The sequence below is a fragment of the Bombina bombina genome, chromosome 4 (assembly GCF_027579735.1).
Source record: "Bombina bombina isolate aBomBom1 chromosome 4, aBomBom1.pri, whole genome shotgun sequence".
NCBI lineage: Eukaryota > Metazoa > Chordata > Amphibia > Anura > Bombinatoridae > Bombina > Bombina bombina.
Genome location: NC_069502.1, coordinates 1238227752 through 1238244965, shown reverse-complemented (window position 1 = coordinate 1238244965; position 17214 = coordinate 1238227752). Strand labels below are relative to the sequence as shown.

Sequence of the window (17214 nt, the reverse complement as noted above, 5' to 3'; positions counted from 1 at the left end):
CTCTCCCTGATAGTGGTGTGTGTGTACCTTACTGTGTATAATCCCAGTGTGTCTCTTCCGTGCTAGGTGTGTGTGATACTTACTGTGTAACATCCCTGTGTGTCTCTTCCCTGCTAGTGTGTGCTGTGTGTGTCGTACCTTATGTGTATAATCCCTGTGTCCTACTTCCTTGCTAGTGTGTGGTGGTGTACCTTACTGTGTATAATCTCTGTGTGTCTCTGTGTGTCTCTTCCCTGCTAGTGTGTGTGTGTACCTTACTGTGTATAATCCTGAGTGGTCTCTCCCCCTGCTAGGTGTGTCGTGGTACCTTACTGTGTATAATCCCTGTGTGTCTCTTCCCTGCTAGTGTGTGTGTACCTTACTGTGTAATCTCCCATGAGTTGTCTCTCTTCCATGCAGAGTGTGTGTGTGTGTACCCTTATCTGTGATAATCAATGTGTCTCTCTCCCTGCTAGTGTGTGTGTGTGTGTACCTTACTGTGTATAATCCCTGTGTGTCTCTTCCCTGCTAGTGTGTGTGTACCTTACTGTGTATAATCCCTGTGTGTCTCTTCCCTGCTAGTGTGTGTGTGTGTATCTTACTGTGTATAATCCCTGTGTGTCTCTTCCCTGCTAGTGTGTGTGTGTGTACCTTACTATGTATAATCCCTATGTGTCTCTTCCCTGCTAGTGTGTGTGTGTGTACCTTACTGTGTATAATCCCTGTGTGTCTCTTCCCTGCTAGTGTGTGTGTGTGTACCTTACTATGTATAATCCCTATGTGTCTCTTCCCTGCTAGTGTGTGTGTGTGTGTGTACCTTACTGTGTATAATCCCTGTGTGTCTCTTCCCTGCTAGTGTGTGTGTGTGTGTGTGTGTGTGTGTGTGTGTGTGTGTGTGTGTACCTTACTGTGTATAATCCCTGTGTGTCTCTTCCCTGCTAGTGTGTGTGTGTGTGTGTGTGTGTGTGTGTGTACCTTACTGTGTATAATCCCTGTGTGTCTCTTCCCTGCTAGTGTGTGTGTGTGTGTACCTTACTGTGTATAATCCCTGTGTGTCTCTTCCCTGCTAGTGTGTGTGTGTGTACCTTACTGTGTATAATCCCTGTGTGTCTCTTCCCTGCTAGTGTGTGTGTGTGTGTACTTTACTGTGTATAATCCCTGTGTCTCTTCCCTGCTAGTGTGTGTGTACCTTACTGTGTATAATCCCTGTGTGTCTCTTCCCTGCTAGTGTGTGTGTGTGTACCTTACTGTGTATTATCCCTGTGTCTCTCTTCCCTGCTAGTGTGTGTGTGTGTACCTTACTGTGCATAATCCCTGTGTGTCTCTTCCCTGCTAGTGTGTGTGTGTGTATCTTACTGTGTATAATCCCTGTGTGTCTCTTCCCTGCTAGTGTGTGTGTACCTTACTGTGTATAATCCCTGTGTGTCTCTTCCCTGATAGTGTGTGTGTGTGTGTACCTTACTGTGTATAATCCCTGTGTGTCTCTTCCCTGCTAGTGTGTGTGTGTGTGTACCTTACTGTGTATAATCCCTGTGTGTCTCTTCCCTGATAGTGTGTGTGTGTGTACCTTACTGTGTATAATCCCTGTGTCTCTCTTCCCTGCTAGTGTGTGTGTGTGTGTACCTTACTGTGTATAATCCCTGTGTGTCTCTTCTCCCTGCTAGTGTGTGTGTGTGTACCTTACTGTGTATAATCCCTGTGTGTCTCTTCCCTGATAGTGTGTGTGTGTGTACCTTACTGTGTATAATCCCTGTGTGTCTCTTCCCTGATAGTGTGTGTGTGTGTACCTTACTGTGTATAATCCCTGTGTGTCTCTCTTCCCTGATAGTGTGTGTGTGTGTACCTTACTGTGTATAATCCCTGTGTGTCTCTTCCCTGCTAGTGTGTGTGTGTGACTTACTGTGTATAATCCCTGTGTGTCTCTTCCCTGCTAGTGTGTGTGTACCTTACTGTGTATAATCCCTGTGTGCCTCTTCCCTGCTAGTGTGTGTGTACCTTACTGTGTATAATCCCTGTGTGTCTCTTCCCTGATAGTGTTTGTGTGTGTGTGTGTACCTTACTGTGTATAATCCCTGTGTGTCTCTTCCCTGATAGTGTTTGTGTGTGTGTGTGTACCTTACTGTGTATAATCCCCTGTGTGTCTTCTTCCCTGATAGTGTTTGTGTGTGTGTTGTACCTTACTGTGTATAATCCCCGTGTGTCTCTTCCCTGATAGTGTTTGTGTGTGTGTGTGTGTACCTTACTGTGTATAATCCCTGTGTGTCTCTTCCCTGATAGTGTTTGTGTGTGTGTGTGTGTACCTTACTGTGTATAATCCCTGTGTGTCTCTTCCCATGATAGTGTTTGTGTGTGTGTGTTTGTACCTTACTGTGTATAATCCCCGTGTGTCTCTTCCCTGCTAGTGTGTGTGTGTACCTTACTGAGTATAATCCCTGTGTGTCTCTTCCTTGATAGTGTTTGTGGGTGTGTGTGTGTGTGTACCTTACTGTGTATAATCCCCGTGTGTCTCTCTTCCCTGCTAGTGTGTGTGTGTGTGTGTGTACCTTACTGTGTATAATCCCTGTGTGTCTCTTCCCTGCTAGTGTGTGTGTGTGTGTACCTTACTGTGTATAATCCATGTGTCTCTTCCCTGCTAGTGTGTGTGTGTACCTTACTGTGTATAATCCCTGTGTGTCTCTTCCCTGCTAGTGTGTGTGTGTGTGTGTGTGTACCTTACTGTGTATAATCCCTGTGTGTCTCTTCCCTGCTAGTGTGTGTGTACCTTACTGTGTATAATCCCTGTGTCTCTTCCCTGCTAGTGTGTGTGTGTGTGTACCTTACTGTGTATAATCCCTGTGTGTCTCTTCCCTGCTAGTGTGTGTGTGTACCTTACTGTGGTATAATCCCTGTGTGTCTCTTCCCTGCTAGTGTGTGTGTACCTTACTGTGTATAATCCCAGTGTGTCTCTTCCCTGCTAGTGTGTGTGTGTACCTTACTGTGTATAATCCCTGTGTGTCTCTTCCCTGCTAGTGTGTGTGTGTACCTTACTGTGTATTATCCCTGTGTGTCTCTTCCCTGCTAGTGTGTGTGTGTGTGTACCTTACTGTGTATAATCCCTGTGTGTCTCTTCCCTGCTAGTGTGTGTGTGTGTGTACCTTATTGTGTATAATCCCTGTGTCTCTTCCCTGCTAGTGTGTGTGTTTACCTTACTGTGTATAATCCCTGTGTCTCTTCCCTGCTAGTGTGTGTGTGTGTGTGTACCTTACTGTGTATAATCCCTGTGTGTCTCTTCCCTGCTAGTGTGTGTGTGTTACTAACTTACTGTGTATAATCCCTGTGTGTCTCTTCCCTGCTAGTGTGTGTGTGTATCTTACTGTGTATAATCCCTGTGTCTCTCTTCCCTGCTAGTGTGTGTGTGTGTACCTTACTGTGCATAATCCCTGTGTGTCTCTTCCCTGCTAGTGTGTGTGTGTGTGTACCTTATTGTGTATAATCCCTGTGTCTCTTCCCTGCTAGTGTGTGTGTTTACCTTACTGTGTATAATCCCTGTGTCTCTTCCCTGCTAGTGTGTGTGTGTGTGTGTACCTTACTGTGTATAATCCCTGTGTGTCTCTTCCCTGCTAGTGTGTGTGTGTACCTTACTGTGTATAATCCCTGTGTGTCTCTTCCCTGCTAGTGTGTGTGTGTATCTTACTGTGTATAATCCCTGTGTCTCTCTTCCCTGCTAGTGTGTGTGTGTGTACCTTACTGTGTATAATCCCTGTGTCTCTCTTCCCTGCTAGTGTGTGTGTGTACCTTACTGTGTATTATCCCTGTGTGTCTCTTCCCTGCTAGTGTGTGTGTGTACCTTACTGTGTATTATCCCTGTGTGTCTCTTCCCTGCTAGTGTGTGTGTGTGTGTACCTTACTGTGTATTATCCATGTGTCTCTCTTCCCTGCTAGTGTTTGTGTGTACCTTACTGTGTATAATCCCTGTGTCTCTCTTCCCTGCGTACCTTACTGTGTATAATCCCTGTGTCTCTCTTCCCTGCTAGTGTGTGTGTGTACCTTACTGTGTATAATCCCTGTGTGTCTCTCTTCCCTGCTAGTGTGTGTGTGTGTACCTTACTGTGTATAATCCCTGTGTGTCTCTTCCCTGCTAGTGTGTGTGTGTACCTTACTGTGTATAATCCCTGTGTGTCTCTTCCCTGCTAGTGTGTGTGTGTACCTTACTGTGTATAATCCCTGTGTCTCTTCCCTGCTAGTGTGTGTGTACCTTACTGTGTATAATCCCTGTGTGTCTCTTCCCTGCTAGTGTGTGTGTGTACCTTACTGTGTATAATCCCTGTGTGTCTCTCTTCCCTGCTAGTGTGTGTGTGTACCTTACTGTGTATAATCCCTGTGTGTCTCTCTTCCCTGCTAGTGTGTGTGTGTGTACCTTACTGTGTATAATCCCTGTGTGTCTCTTCCCTGCTAGTGTGTGTGTACCTTACTGTGTATAATCCCTGTGTGTCTCTTCCCTGCTAGTGTGTGTGTGTGTGTGTACCTTACTGTGTATAATCCCTGTGTGTCTCTCTTCCCTCCTAGTGTGTGTGTGTACTTTACTGTGTATAATCCCTGTGTCTCTCTTCCCTGCTAGTGTGTGTGTGTGTGTGAGTGTGTGTGTACCTTACTGTGTATAGTCCCTGTGTCTCTCTTCCCTGCTAGTGTGTGTGTGTGTACCTTACTGTGTATAATCCCTGTGTGTCTCTTCCCTGCTAGTGTGTGTGTGTGTGTACCTTACTGTGTATAATCCCTGTGTCTCTTCCCTGCTAGTGTGTGTGTGTGTGTGTACCTTACTGTGTATTATCCCTGTGTGTCTCTTCCCTGCTAGTGTGTGTGTGTGTGTACCTTACTGTGTATAATCCCTGTGTGTCTCTTCCCTGCTAGTGTGTGTGTGTGTGTACCTTACTGTGTATAATCCCTGTGTGTCTCTTCCCTGCTAGTGTGTGTGTGTGTGTACCTTACTGTGTATAATCCCTGTGTGTCTCTTCCCTGCTAGTGTGTGTGTGTGTGTACCTTACTGTGTATAATCCCTGTGTCTCTCTTCCCTGCTAGTGTGTGTGTGTACCTTACTGTGTATAATCCCTGTGTCTCTCTTCCCTGCTAGTGTGTGTGTGTACCTTACTGTGTATAATCCCTGTGTCTCTCTTCCCTGCTAGTGTGTGTACCTTACTGTGTATAATCCCTGTGTGTCTCTTCCCTGCTAGTGTGTGTGTGTGTGTACCTTACTGTCTATAATCCCTGTGTGTCTCTTCCCTGCTAGTGTGTGTGTGTGTACTTTACTGTGTATAATCCCTGTGTGTCTCTTCCCTGCTAGTGTGTGTGTGTGTGTACCTTACTGTGTATAATCCATGTGTCTCTCTTCCCTGCTAGTGTGTGTGTGTGTGTGTACCTTACTGTGTATAATCCCTGTGTGTCTCTTCCCTGCTAGTGTGTGTGTGTGTGTGTACCTTACTGTGTATAATCCCTGTGTGTCTCTTCCCTGCTAGTGTGTGTGTGTGTGTACTTACTGTGTATAATCCCTGTGTGTCTCTTCCCTGCTAGTGTGTGTGTGTGTGTACCTTACTGTGTATAATCTCTGTGTGTCTCTTCCCTGCTAGTGTGTGTGTACCTTACTGTGTATAATCCCTGTGTGTCTCTTCCCTGCTAGTGTGCGTGTACCTTACTGTGTATAATCCCTGTGTGTCTCTTCCCTGCTAGTGTGTGTGTACCTTACTGTGTATAATCTCTGTGTGTCTCTTCCCTGCTAGTGTGTGTGTACCTTACTGTGTATAATCCCTGTGTCTCTCTTCCCTGCTAGTGTGTGTGTGTGTACCTTACTGTGTATAATCCCTGTGTGTCTCTTCCCTGCTAGTGTGTGTGTGTGTACCTTACTGTGTATAATCCCTGTGTGTCTCTTCCCTGCTAGTGTGTGTGTGTGTGTGTACCTTACTGTGTATAATCCCTGTGTGTCTCTTCCCTGCTAGTGTGTGTGTGTGTACCTTACTGTGTATAATCCCTGTGTGTCTCTTCCCTGCTAGTGTGTGTGTGTGTACCTTACTGTGTATAATCCCTGTGTGTCTCTTCACTGCTAGTGTATGTGTGTGTGTACCTTACTGTGTATAATCCCTGTGTGTCTCTTCCCTGCTAGTGTGTGTGTGTGTGTGTGTACCTTACTGTGTATAATCCCTGTGTGTCTCTTCCCTGCTAGTGTGTGTGTGTGTGTGTGTGTACCTTACTGTGTATAATCCCTGTGTGTCTCTCTTCCCTGCTAGTGTGTGTGTGTGTGTGTGTGTACCTTACTGTGTATAATCCCTGTGTGTCTCTTCCCTGCTAGTGTGTGTGTGTGTGTACCTTACTGTGTATAATCCCTGTGTGTCTCTTCCCTGCTAGTGTGTGTGTACCTTACTGTGTATTATCCCTGTGTGTCTCTTCCCTGAAAGTGTTTGTGTGTGTGTGTACCTTACTGTGTATAATCCCTGTGTGTCTCTTCCCTGAAAGTGTTTGTGTGTGTGTGTACCTTACTGTGTATAATCCCTGTGTGTCTCTTCCCTGCTAGTGTGTGTGTGTGTGTACCTTACTGTGTATAATCTGTGTGTCTCTTCCCTGCTAGTGTGTGTGTGTACCTTACTGTGTATTATCCCTGTGTGTCTCTTCCCTGCTAGTGTGTGTGTGTGTACCTTACTGTGTATAATCCCTGTGTGTCTCTTCCCTGCGAGTGTGTGTGTGTGTGTACCTTACTGTGTATAATCCCTGTGTGTCTCTTCCCTGCTAGTGTGTGTGTGTGTGTGTGTGTACCTTACTGTGTATAATCCCTGTGTGTCTCTTCCCTGCTAGTGTGTGTGTACCTTACTGTGTATAATCCCTGTGTGTCTCTTCCCTGCTAGTGTGTGTGTGTGTGTGTGTGTGTGTGTACCTTACTGTGTATTATCCCTGTGTGTCTCTTCCCTGCTAGTGTGTGTGTGTGTGTACCTTACTGTGTATAATCCCTGTGTGTCTCTTCCCTGCTATTGTGTGTGTGTGTGTGTGTACCTTACTGTGTATAATCCCTGTGTGTCTCTTCCCTGCTAGTGTGTGTGTACCTTACTGTGTATTATCCCTGTGTGTCTCTTCCCTGCTAGTGTGTGTGTGTGTGTACCTTACTGTGTATAATCCCTGTGTGTCTCTTCCCTGCTAGTGTGTGTGTGTGTACCTTACTGTGTATAATCCCTGTGTGTCTCTTCCCTGCTAGTGTGTGTGTGTGTACCTTACTGTGTATAATCCCTGTGTGTCTCTTCCCTGAAAGTGTTTGTGTGTGTGTGTACCTTACTGTGTATAATCCCTGTGTGTCTCTTCCCTGCTAGTGTGTGTGTGTGTGTACCTTACTGTGAATAATCCCTGTGTCTCTCTTCCCTGCTAGTGTGTGTGTACTTTACTGTGTATAATCCCTGTGTGTCTCTTCCCTGCGTACCTTACTGTGTATAATCCCTGTGTGTCTCTTCCCTGCTAGTGTGTGTGTGTGTGTGTGTGTGTACCTTATTGTGTATAATCTCTGTGTGTCTCTTCCCTGCTAGTGTGTGTGTACCTTACTGTGCATAATCCCTGTGTGTCTCTTCCCTGCTAGTGTGTGTGTGTGTGTGTGTGTACCTTATTGTGTATAATCCCTGTGCCTCTTCCTTGCTAGTGTGTGTGTGTACCTTACTGTGTATAATCCCTGTGTATCTCTTCCCTGCTAGTGTGTGTGTGTATCTTACTGTGTATAATCCCTGTGTGTCTCTTCCCTGCTAGTGTGTGTGTACTTTACTGTGTATAATCCCTGTGTCTCTCTTCCCTGCTAGTGTGTGTGTGTGTACCTTACTGTGTATAATCCCTGTGTGTCTCTTCCCTGCTAGTGTGTGTGTGTACCTTACTGTGTATAATCCCTGTGTCTCTCTTCCCTGCTAGTGTGTGTGTGTGTGTGTGTGTACCTTACTGTGTATAATCCCTGTGTGTCTCTTCCCTGCTAGTGTGTGTGTGTGTGTACCTTACTGTGTATTATCCCTATGTCTCTCTTCCCTGCTAGTTTGTGTGTGTACCTTACTGTGTATAATCCCTGTGTGTCTCTTCCCTGCTAGTGTGTGTGTGTGTACCTTACTGTGTATAATCCCTGTGTGTCTCTTCCCTGCTAGTGTGTGTGTGTGTGTACCTTACTGTGTATAATCCCTGTGTGTCTCTTCCCTGCTAGTGTGTGTGTGTACCTTACTGTGTATTATCCCTGTGTCTCTCTTCCCTGCTAGTTTGTGTGTGTGTGTATCTTACTGTGTATAATCCCTGTGTGTCTCTTCCCTGCTAGTTTGTGTGTGTGTGTACCTTACTGTGTATAATCTCTGTGTCTCTCTTTCCTGCTAGTGTGTGTGTGTACCTTACTGTGTATAATCCCTGTGTGTCTCTTCCCTGCTAGTGTGTGTGTGTACCTTACTGTGTATTATCCCTGTGTCTCTCTTCCCTGCTAGTTTGTGTGTGTGTGTGTGTGTACCTTACTGTGTATAATCCCTGTGTGTCTCTTCCCTGCTAGTGTGTGTGTGTGTATCTTACTGTGTATAATCCCTGTGTGTCTCTTCCCTGCTAGTGTGTGTGTGTGTGTACCTTACTGTGTATAATCCCTGTGTGTCTCTTCCCTGCTAGTGTGTGTGTGTGTATTTTACTGTGTATAATCCCTGTGTGTCTCTTCCCTGCTAGTGTGTGTGTGTACCTTACTGTGTATAATCCCTGTGTGTCTCTTCCCTGCTAGTGTGTGTGTGTGTACCTTACTGTGTATAATCCCTGTGTGTCTCTTCCCTGCTAGTGTGTGTGTGTGTACCTTACTATGTATAATCCCTATGTGTCTCTTCCCTGCTAGTGTGTGTGTGTGTACCTTACTGTGTATAATCCCTGTGTGTCTCTTCCCTGCTAGTGTGTGTGTGTGTGTACCTTACTGTGTATAATCCCTGTGTGTCTCTTCCCTGATAGTGTGTGTGTGTACCTTACTGTGTATAATCCCTGTGTGTCTCTTCCCTGCTAGTGTGTGTGTGTGTGTGTGTGTGTACCTTATTGTGTATAATCCCTGTGCCTCTTCCTTGCTAGTGTGTGTGTGTACCTTACTGTGTATAATCCCTGTGTATCTCTTCCCTGCTAGTGTGTGTGTGTATCTTACTGTGTATAATCCCTGTGTGTCTCTTCCCTGCTAGTGTGTGTGTACCTTACTGTGTATAATCCCTGTGTCTCTCTTCCCTGCTAGTGTGTGTGTGTGTATCTTACTGTGTATAATCCCTGTGTCTCTCTTCCCTGCTAGTGTGTGTGGTGTGTACCTTACTGTGTATAATCCCTGTGTCTCTCTTCCCTGCTAGTGTGTGTGTGTGTGTGTGTGTGTACCTTACTGTGTATAATCCCTGTGTCTCTCTTCCCTGCTAGTGTGTGTGTGTGTGTACCTTACTGTGTATAATCCCTGTGTGTCTCTTCCCTGCTAGTGTGTGTGTGTACCTTACTGTGTATTATCCCTGTGTCTCTCTTCCCTGCTTGTGTGTGTGTGTGTACCTTACTGTGTATAATCCCTGTGTGTCTCTTCCCTGCTAGTGTGTGTGTGTACCTTACTGTGTATAATCCCTGTGTGTCTCTCTTCCTGCTAGTGTGTGTGTGTGTGTGTACCTTACTGTGTATAATCCCTGTGTGTCTCTTCCCTGCTAGTGTGTGTGTGTGTACCTTACTGTGTATAATCCCTGTGTGTCTCTTCCCTGCTAGTGTGTGTGTGTACCTTACTGTGTATTATCCCTGTGTCTCTCTTCCCTGCTAGTTTGTGTGTGTGTGTGTGTACCTTACTGTGTATAATCCCTGTGTGTCTCTTCCCTGCTAGTGTGTGTGTGTGTATCTTACTGTGTATAATCCCTGTGTGTCTCTTCCCTGCTAGTGTGTGTGTGTGTGTGTACCTTACTGTGTATAATCCCTGTGTGTCTCTTCCCTGCTAGTGTGTGTGTGTGTATCTTACTGTGTATAATCCCTGTGTGTCTCTTCCCTGCTAGTGTGTGTGTGTGTACCTTACTATGTATAATCCCTATGTGTCTCTTCCCTGCTAGTGTGTGTGTGTGTACCTTACTGTGTATAATCCCTGTGTGTCTCTTCCCTGCTAGTGTGTGTGTGTGTACCTTACTATGTATAATCCCTATGTGTCTCTACCCTGCTAGTGTGTGTGTGTGTGTACCTTACTGTGTATAATCCCTGTGTGTCTCTTCCCTGCTAGTGTGTGTGTGTGTGTGTGTGTGTGTGTGTGTACCTTACTGTGTATAATCCCTGTGTGTCTCTTCCCTGCTAGTGTGTGTGTGTGTGTGTGTGTGTGTGTGTGTACCTTACTGTGTATAATCCCTGTGTGTCTCTTCCCTGCTAGTGTGTGTGTGTGTGTGTACCTTACTGTGTATAATCCCTGTGTGTCTCTTCCCTGATAGTGTGTGTGTGTGTACCTTACTGTGTATAATCCCTGTGTGTCTCTTCCCTGCTAGTGTGTGTGTGTGTGTACTTTACTGCGTATAATCCCTGTGTCTCTTCCCTGCTAGTGTGTGTGTACCTTACTGTGCATAATCCCTGTGTGTCTCTTCCCTGCTAGTGTGTGTGTGTGTACCTTACTGTGTATTATCCCTGTGTCTCTCTTCCCTGCTAGTGTGTGTGTGTGTACCTTACTGTGCATAATCCCTGTGTGTCTCTTCCCTGCTAGTGTGTGTGTGTGTATCTTACTGTGTATAATCCCTGTGTGTCTCTTCCCTGCTAGTGTGTGTGTACCTTACTGTGTATAATCCCTGTGTGTCTCTTCCCTGATAGTGTGTGTGTGTGTGTGTGTGTGTACCTTACTGTGTATAATCCCTGTGTGTCTCTTCCCTGCTAGTGTGTGTGTGTGTGTGTGTACCTTACTGTGTATAATCCCTGTGTGTCTCTTCCCTGATAGTGTTTGTGTGTGTGTACCTTACTGTGTATTATCCCTGTGTCTCTCTTCCCTGCTAGTGTGTGTGTGTGTACCTTACTGTGTATAATCCCTGTGTGTCTCTTCCCTGCTAGTGTGTGTGTGTGTACCTTACTGTGTATAATCCCTGTGTGTCTCTTCCCTGATAGTGTGTGTGTGTGTACCTTACTGTGTATAATCCCTGTGTGTCTCTTCCCTGATAGTGTGTGTGTGTGTACCTTACTGTGTATAATCCCTGTGTGTCTCTTCCCTGATAGTGTGTGTGTGTGTACCTTACTGTGTATAATCCCTGTGTGTCTCTTCCCTGCTAGTGTGTGTGTGTGTATCTTACTGTGTATAATCCCTGTGTCTCTCTTCCCTGCTAGTGTGTGTGTACCTTACTGTGTATAATCCCTGTGTCTCTCTTCCCTGCTAGTGTGTGTGTGTACCTTACTGTGTATTATCCCTGTGTGTCTCTTCCCTGATAGTGTTTGTGTGTGTGTGTGTACCTTACTGTGTATAATCCCTGTGTGTCTCTTCCCTGATAGTGTTTGTGTGTGTGTGTGTACCTTACTGTGTATAATCCCTGTGTGTCTCTTCCCTGATAGTGTTTGTGTGTGTGTGTACCTTACTGTGTATAATCCCCGTGCTTCTCTTCCCTGATAGTGTTTGTGTGTGTGTGTGTGTACCTTACTGTGTATAATCCCTGTGTGTCTCTTCCCTGATAGTGTTTGTGTGTGTGTGTGTGTACCTTACTGTGTATAATCCCTGTGTGTCTCTTCCCTGATAGTGTTTGTGTGTGTGTGTTTGTACCTTACTGTGTATAATCCCCGTGTGTCTCTTCCCTGCTAGTGTGTGTGTGTACCTTACTGAGTATAATCCCTGTGTGTCTCTTCCTTGATAGTGTTTGTGGGTGTGTGTGTGTGTGTACCTTACTGTGTATAATCCCCGTGTGTCTCTCTTCCCTGCTAGTGTGTGTGTGTGTGTGTGTACCTTACTGTGTATAATCCCTGTGCCTCTTCCTTGCTAGTGTGTGTGTACCTTACTGTGTATAATCCCTGTGTGTCTCTTCCCTGCTAGTGTATGTGTGTACCTTACTGTGTATAATCCCTGTGTGTCTCTTCCCTGCTATTGTGTGTGTGTGTACCTTACTGTGTATAATCCCTGTGTGTCTCTTCCCTGCTAGTGTGTGTGTACCTTACTGTGTATAATCCCTGTGTGTCTCTTCCCTGCTAGTGTGTGTGTGTGTACCTTACTGTGTATAATCCCTGTGTGTCTCTTCCCTGCTAGTGTGTGTGTGTGTGTGTACCTTACTGTGTATAATCCCTGTGTGTCTCTTCCCTGCTAGTGTGTGTGTACCTTACTGTGTATAATCCCTGTGTGTCTCTTCCCTGCTAGTGTGTGTGTACCTTACTGTGTATAATCCCTGTGTGTCTCTTCCCTGCTAGTGTGTGTGTGTACCTTACTGTGTATAATCCCTGTGTGTCTTCCCTGCTAGTGTGTGTGTGTGTGTGTGTACCTTACTGTGTATAATCCCTGTGTGTCTCTTCCCTGCTAGTGTGTGTTTGTACCTTACTGTGTATAATCCTTGTGTGTCTCTTCCCTGATATTGTGTGTGTGTGTACCTTACTGTGTATAATCCCTGTGTGTCTCTTCCCTGCTAGTGTGTGTGTGTACCTTACTGTGTATAATCCCTGTGTGTCTCTTCCCTGCTATTGTGTGTGTGTGTACCTTACTGTGTATAATCCCTGTGTGTCTCTTCCCTGCTAGTGTGTGTGTGTGTACCTTACTGTGTATAATCCCTGTGTGTCTCTTCCCTGCTAGTGTTTGTGTGTGTGTACCTTACTGTGTATAATCCCTGTGTGTCTCTTCCCTGCTAGTGTTTGTGTGTACCTTACTGTGTATAATCCCTGTGTGTCTCTTCCCTGATAGTGTTTGTGTGTACCTTACTGTGTATAATCCCTGTGTGTCTCTTCCCTGATAGTGTTTGTGTGTACCTTACTGTGTATAATCCCTGTGTCTCTCTTCCCTGCTAGTGTGTGTGTACCTTACTGTGTATAATCCCTGTGTCTCTCTTCCCTGCTAGTGTGTGTGTACCTAACTGTGTATAATCCCTGTGTGTCTCTTCCCTGCTAGTGTGTGTGTGTACCTTACTGTGTATAATCCCTGTGTGTCTCTTCCCTGCTAGTGTGTGTGTACCTTACTGTGTATAATCCCTGTGTGTCTCTTCCCTGCTATTGTGTGTGTGTACCTTACTGTGTATAATCCCTGTGTGTCTCTTCCCTGCTAGTGTGTGTGTGTACCTTACTGTGTATAATCCCTGTGTGTCTCTTCCCTGCTAGTGTGTGTGTACCTTACTGTGTATAATCCCTGTGTGTCTCTTCCCTGCTATTGTGTGTGTGTACCTTACTGTGTATAATCCCTGTGTGTCTCTTCCCTGCTATTGTGTGTGTGTACCTTACTGTGAATAATCCCTGTGTCTCTCTTCCCTGCTAGTGTGTGTGTACCTTACTGTGCATAATCCCTGTGTGTGTCTTCCCTGCTAGTGTGTGTGTGTGTACCTTATTGTGTATAATCCCTGTGCCTCTTCCTTGCTAGTGTGTGTGTACCTTACTGTGTATAATCCCTGTGTGTCTCTTCCCTGCTAGTGTGTGTGTGTGTACCTTACTGTGTATTATCCCTGTGTCTCTCTTCCCTGCTAGTTTGTGTGTGTACCTTACTGTGTATAATCCCTGTGTGTCTCTTCCCTGCTAGTGTGTGTGTGTACCTTACTGTGTATAATCCCTGTGTGTCTCTTCCCTGCTAGTGTGTGTGTGTGTACCTTACTGTGTATAATCCCTGTGTATCTCTTCCCTGCTAGTGTGTGTGTGTGTGTGTACTTTACTGTGTATAATCCCTGTGTGTCTCTTCCCTGATAGTGTTTGTGTGTGTGTGTGTGTGTACCTTACTGTGTATAATCCCTGTGCCTCTTCCTTGCTAGTGTGTGTGTACCTTACTGTGTATAATCCCTGTGTGTCTCTTCCCTGATAGTGTTTGTGTGTGTGTGTGTGTGTGTGTGTGTGTACCTTACTGTGTATAATCCCTGTGCCTCTTCCCTGCTAGTGTGTGTGTACCTTACTGTGTATAATCTCTGTGTGTCTCTTCCCTGCTAGTGTGTGTGTACCTTACTGTGTATAATCCCTGTGTGTCTCTTCCCTGCTAGTGTGTGTGTGTGTACCTTACTTTGTATAATCCCTGTGTGTCTCTTCCCTGCTAGTGTGTGTGTACCTTACTGTGTATAATCCCTGTGTGTCTCTTCCCTGCTAGTGTGTGTGTGTGTGTGTACCTTACTGTGTATAATCCCTGTGTGTCTCTTCCCTGCTAGTGTGTGTGTGTGTGTGTACCTTACAGTGTATAATTCATGTGTCTCTCTTCCCTGCTAGTGTGTGTGTGTGTGTACCTTACTGTGTATAATCCCTGTGTCTCTCTTTCCTGCTAGTGTGTGTGTGTGTGTACCTTACTGTGTATAATCTCTGTGTGTCTCTTCCCTGCTAGTGTGTGTGTACCTTACTGTGTATAATCCCTGTGTGTCTCTTCCCTGCTAGTGTGTGTGTGTGTATTTTACTGTGTATAATTCATGTGTCTCTCTTCCCTGCTAGTGTGTGTGTGTGTGTACCTTACTGTGTATAATCCCTGTGTGTCTCTTCCCTGCTAGTGTGTGTGTGTGTGTACCTTACTGTGTATAATCCCTGTGTGTCTCTTCCCTGCTAGTGTGTGTGTGTACCTTACTGTGTATAATCCCTGTGTGTCTCTCTTCCCTGCTAGTGTGTGTGTGTACCTTACTGTGTATAATCCCTGTGTGTCTCTTCCCTGCTAGTGTGTGTGTACCTTACTGTGTATAATCCCTGTGTGTCTCTTCCCTGCTAGTGTGTGTGTACCTTACTGTGTATAATCCCTGTGTGTCTCTCTTCCCTGCTAGTGTGTGTGTGTACCTTACTGTGTATAATCCCTGTGTGTCTCTTCCCTGCTAGTGTGTGTGTGTATCTTACTGTGTATAATTCATGTGTCTCTCTTCCCTGCTAGTGTGTGTGTGTGTGTACCTTACTGTGTATAATCCCTGTGTCTCTTCCCTGCTAGTGTGTGTGTACCTTACTGTGTATAATCCCTGTGTGTCTCTTCCCTGCTAGTGTGTGTGTTTACCTTACTGTGTATAATCCCTGTGTCTCTTCCCTGCTAGTGTGTGTGTGTGTACCTTACTGTGTATAATCCCTGTGTGTCTCTCTTCCCTGCTAGTGTGTGTGTGTACCTTACTTTGTATAATCCCTGTGTGTCTCTCTTCCCTGCTAGTGTGTGTGTGTACCTTACTGTGTATAATCCCTGTGTGTCTCTTCCCTGCTAGTGTGTGTGTACCTTACTGTGTATAATCCATGTGTGTCTCTTCCCTGCTAGTGTGTGTGTACCTTACTGTGTATAATTCATGTGTCTCTCTTCCCTGCTAGTGTGTGTGTGTGTGTACCTTACTGTGTATAATCCCTGTGTCTCTCTTCCCTGCTAGTGTGTGTGTGTGATTGTACCTTACTGTGTATAATCCATGTGTCTCTCTTCCCTGCTAGTGTGTGTGTGTGTGTACCTTACTGTGTATAATCCCTGTGTGTCTCTCTTCCCTGCTAGTGTGTGTGTGTGTGTACCTTACTTTGTATAATCCCGGTGTCTCTCTTCCCTGCGTACCTTACTGTGTATAATCCCTGTGTGTCTCTTCCCTGCTAGTGTGTGTGTGTATACCTTACTGTGTATAATCCATGTGTCTCTCTTCCCTGCTAGTGTGTGTGTGTGTGTGTGTACCTTACTGTGTATAATCCCTGTGTGTCTCTTCCCTGCTAGTGTATGTGTACCTTACTGTGTATAATCCCTGTGTGTCTCTTCCCTGCTAGTGTATGTGTGTGTGTGTGTACCTTACTGTGTATAATCCCTGTGTCTCTCTTCCCTGCGTACCTTACTGTGTATAATCCCTGTGTCTCTCTTCCCTGCGTACCTTACTGTGTATAATCCCTGTGTCTCTCTTCCCTGCTAGTGTGTGTGTACCTTACTGTGTATAATCCATGTGTCTCTCTTCCCTGCTAGTGTGTGTGTGTACCTTACTGTGTATAATCCCTGTGTCTCTCTTCCCTGCTAGTGTGTGTGTACCTTACTGTGTATAATCCCTGTGTCTCTCTTCCCTGCTAGTGTGTGTGTACCTTACTGTGTATAATCCATGTGTCTCTCTTCCCTGCTAGTGTGTGTGTGTGTGTACCTTACTGTGTATAATCCATGTGTCTCTCTTCCCTGCTAGTGTGTGTATCTTACTGTGTATAATCCCTGTGTGTCTCTTCCCTGCTAGTGTGTATGTGTGTGTACCTTACTGTGTATAATCCCTGTGTGTCTCTTCCCTGCTAGTGTGTGTGTACCTTACTGTGTATAATCCCTGTGTGTCTCTTCCCTGCTAGTGTGTGTGTGTGTGTGTACCTTACTGTGTATAATCCATGTGTCTCTCTTCCCTGCTAGTGTGTAAATTTGTTGCTTTGGAATTGAAATCTTCTTTTGACGAAACCTCTCGCACTGGAGAAGTGATCGATACTCGTTATGACTTTTTGGATGAGGACAAAAAGAAAAAGAAGATAAAGTACACAAAATCGTGAGTGGTGCGCGCTGTGTTACGTAGTTTGCTTCCGTCAGTACTGTTTGTTGATTATTCAGTTGTACTTTGGAACAGGGGGATTTGATTTAAATCACTAGTCAGTAAATCTATTTAAGTAATATAATAATTTTATATAAGATCATTACTGATTTGTTATATCTCATTAGATAGATCTAATGAGGAGTCAAACTATTTCCAGTTTAATGGGTTAATCATTCATAGATGATCAACTTTTCACTTGTATTTTATTGGAAGAAGAAAAATGATGATTACATAAATCTATTTCAATTATTATTAATCTAAAACAATATCAACATACTTGTTACTGCTTGCCCATCCCTCCTTATATTTAGGTCCTTGTGCAGATCTATATAATTTTTACTGCTTATCCCTCCCTCCTCACACTTAGGTCCTTGTGCAGATCTGTATTTTCTTTTGAATGACACGATGAGTCCATGGATCATCTTAATTACTACTGGGAATACCACTCCTGCCCTGCAGGAGGCAGCAAAGAGCACCACAGCAAAGCTGTTAAATATCACCTCCCTTTCCTTCCCAACCCAGTCATTCTCTTTGCCTATGTTAGTGCTAGGAAGTGTTAAAGTGAAGTGTTATTTTAGATTCTTCAATCAAAAGTTTATTATTTTTAAAGTGGTGCAAGATTGTTCTGCTTTGTTCTAGG

General features: G+C 45.0%; 1 protein-coding gene across 1 annotated transcript in view; it reads left to right on the top strand.

The window, feature by feature from the left end:
• The window catches only part of CNPY3 (canopy FGF signaling regulator 3), a 329077-nt gene that overhangs the window by 30209 nt on the left and 281654 nt on the right, over positions 1-17214 (top strand). Inside the window, exon 3 of the mRNA XM_053712797.1 lies at positions 16400-16529. Within this exon, the coding sequence (XP_053568772.1) occupies positions 16400-16529 (130 nt within the window). The remainder of the gene's footprint in view (positions 1-16399; positions 16530-17214) is intronic.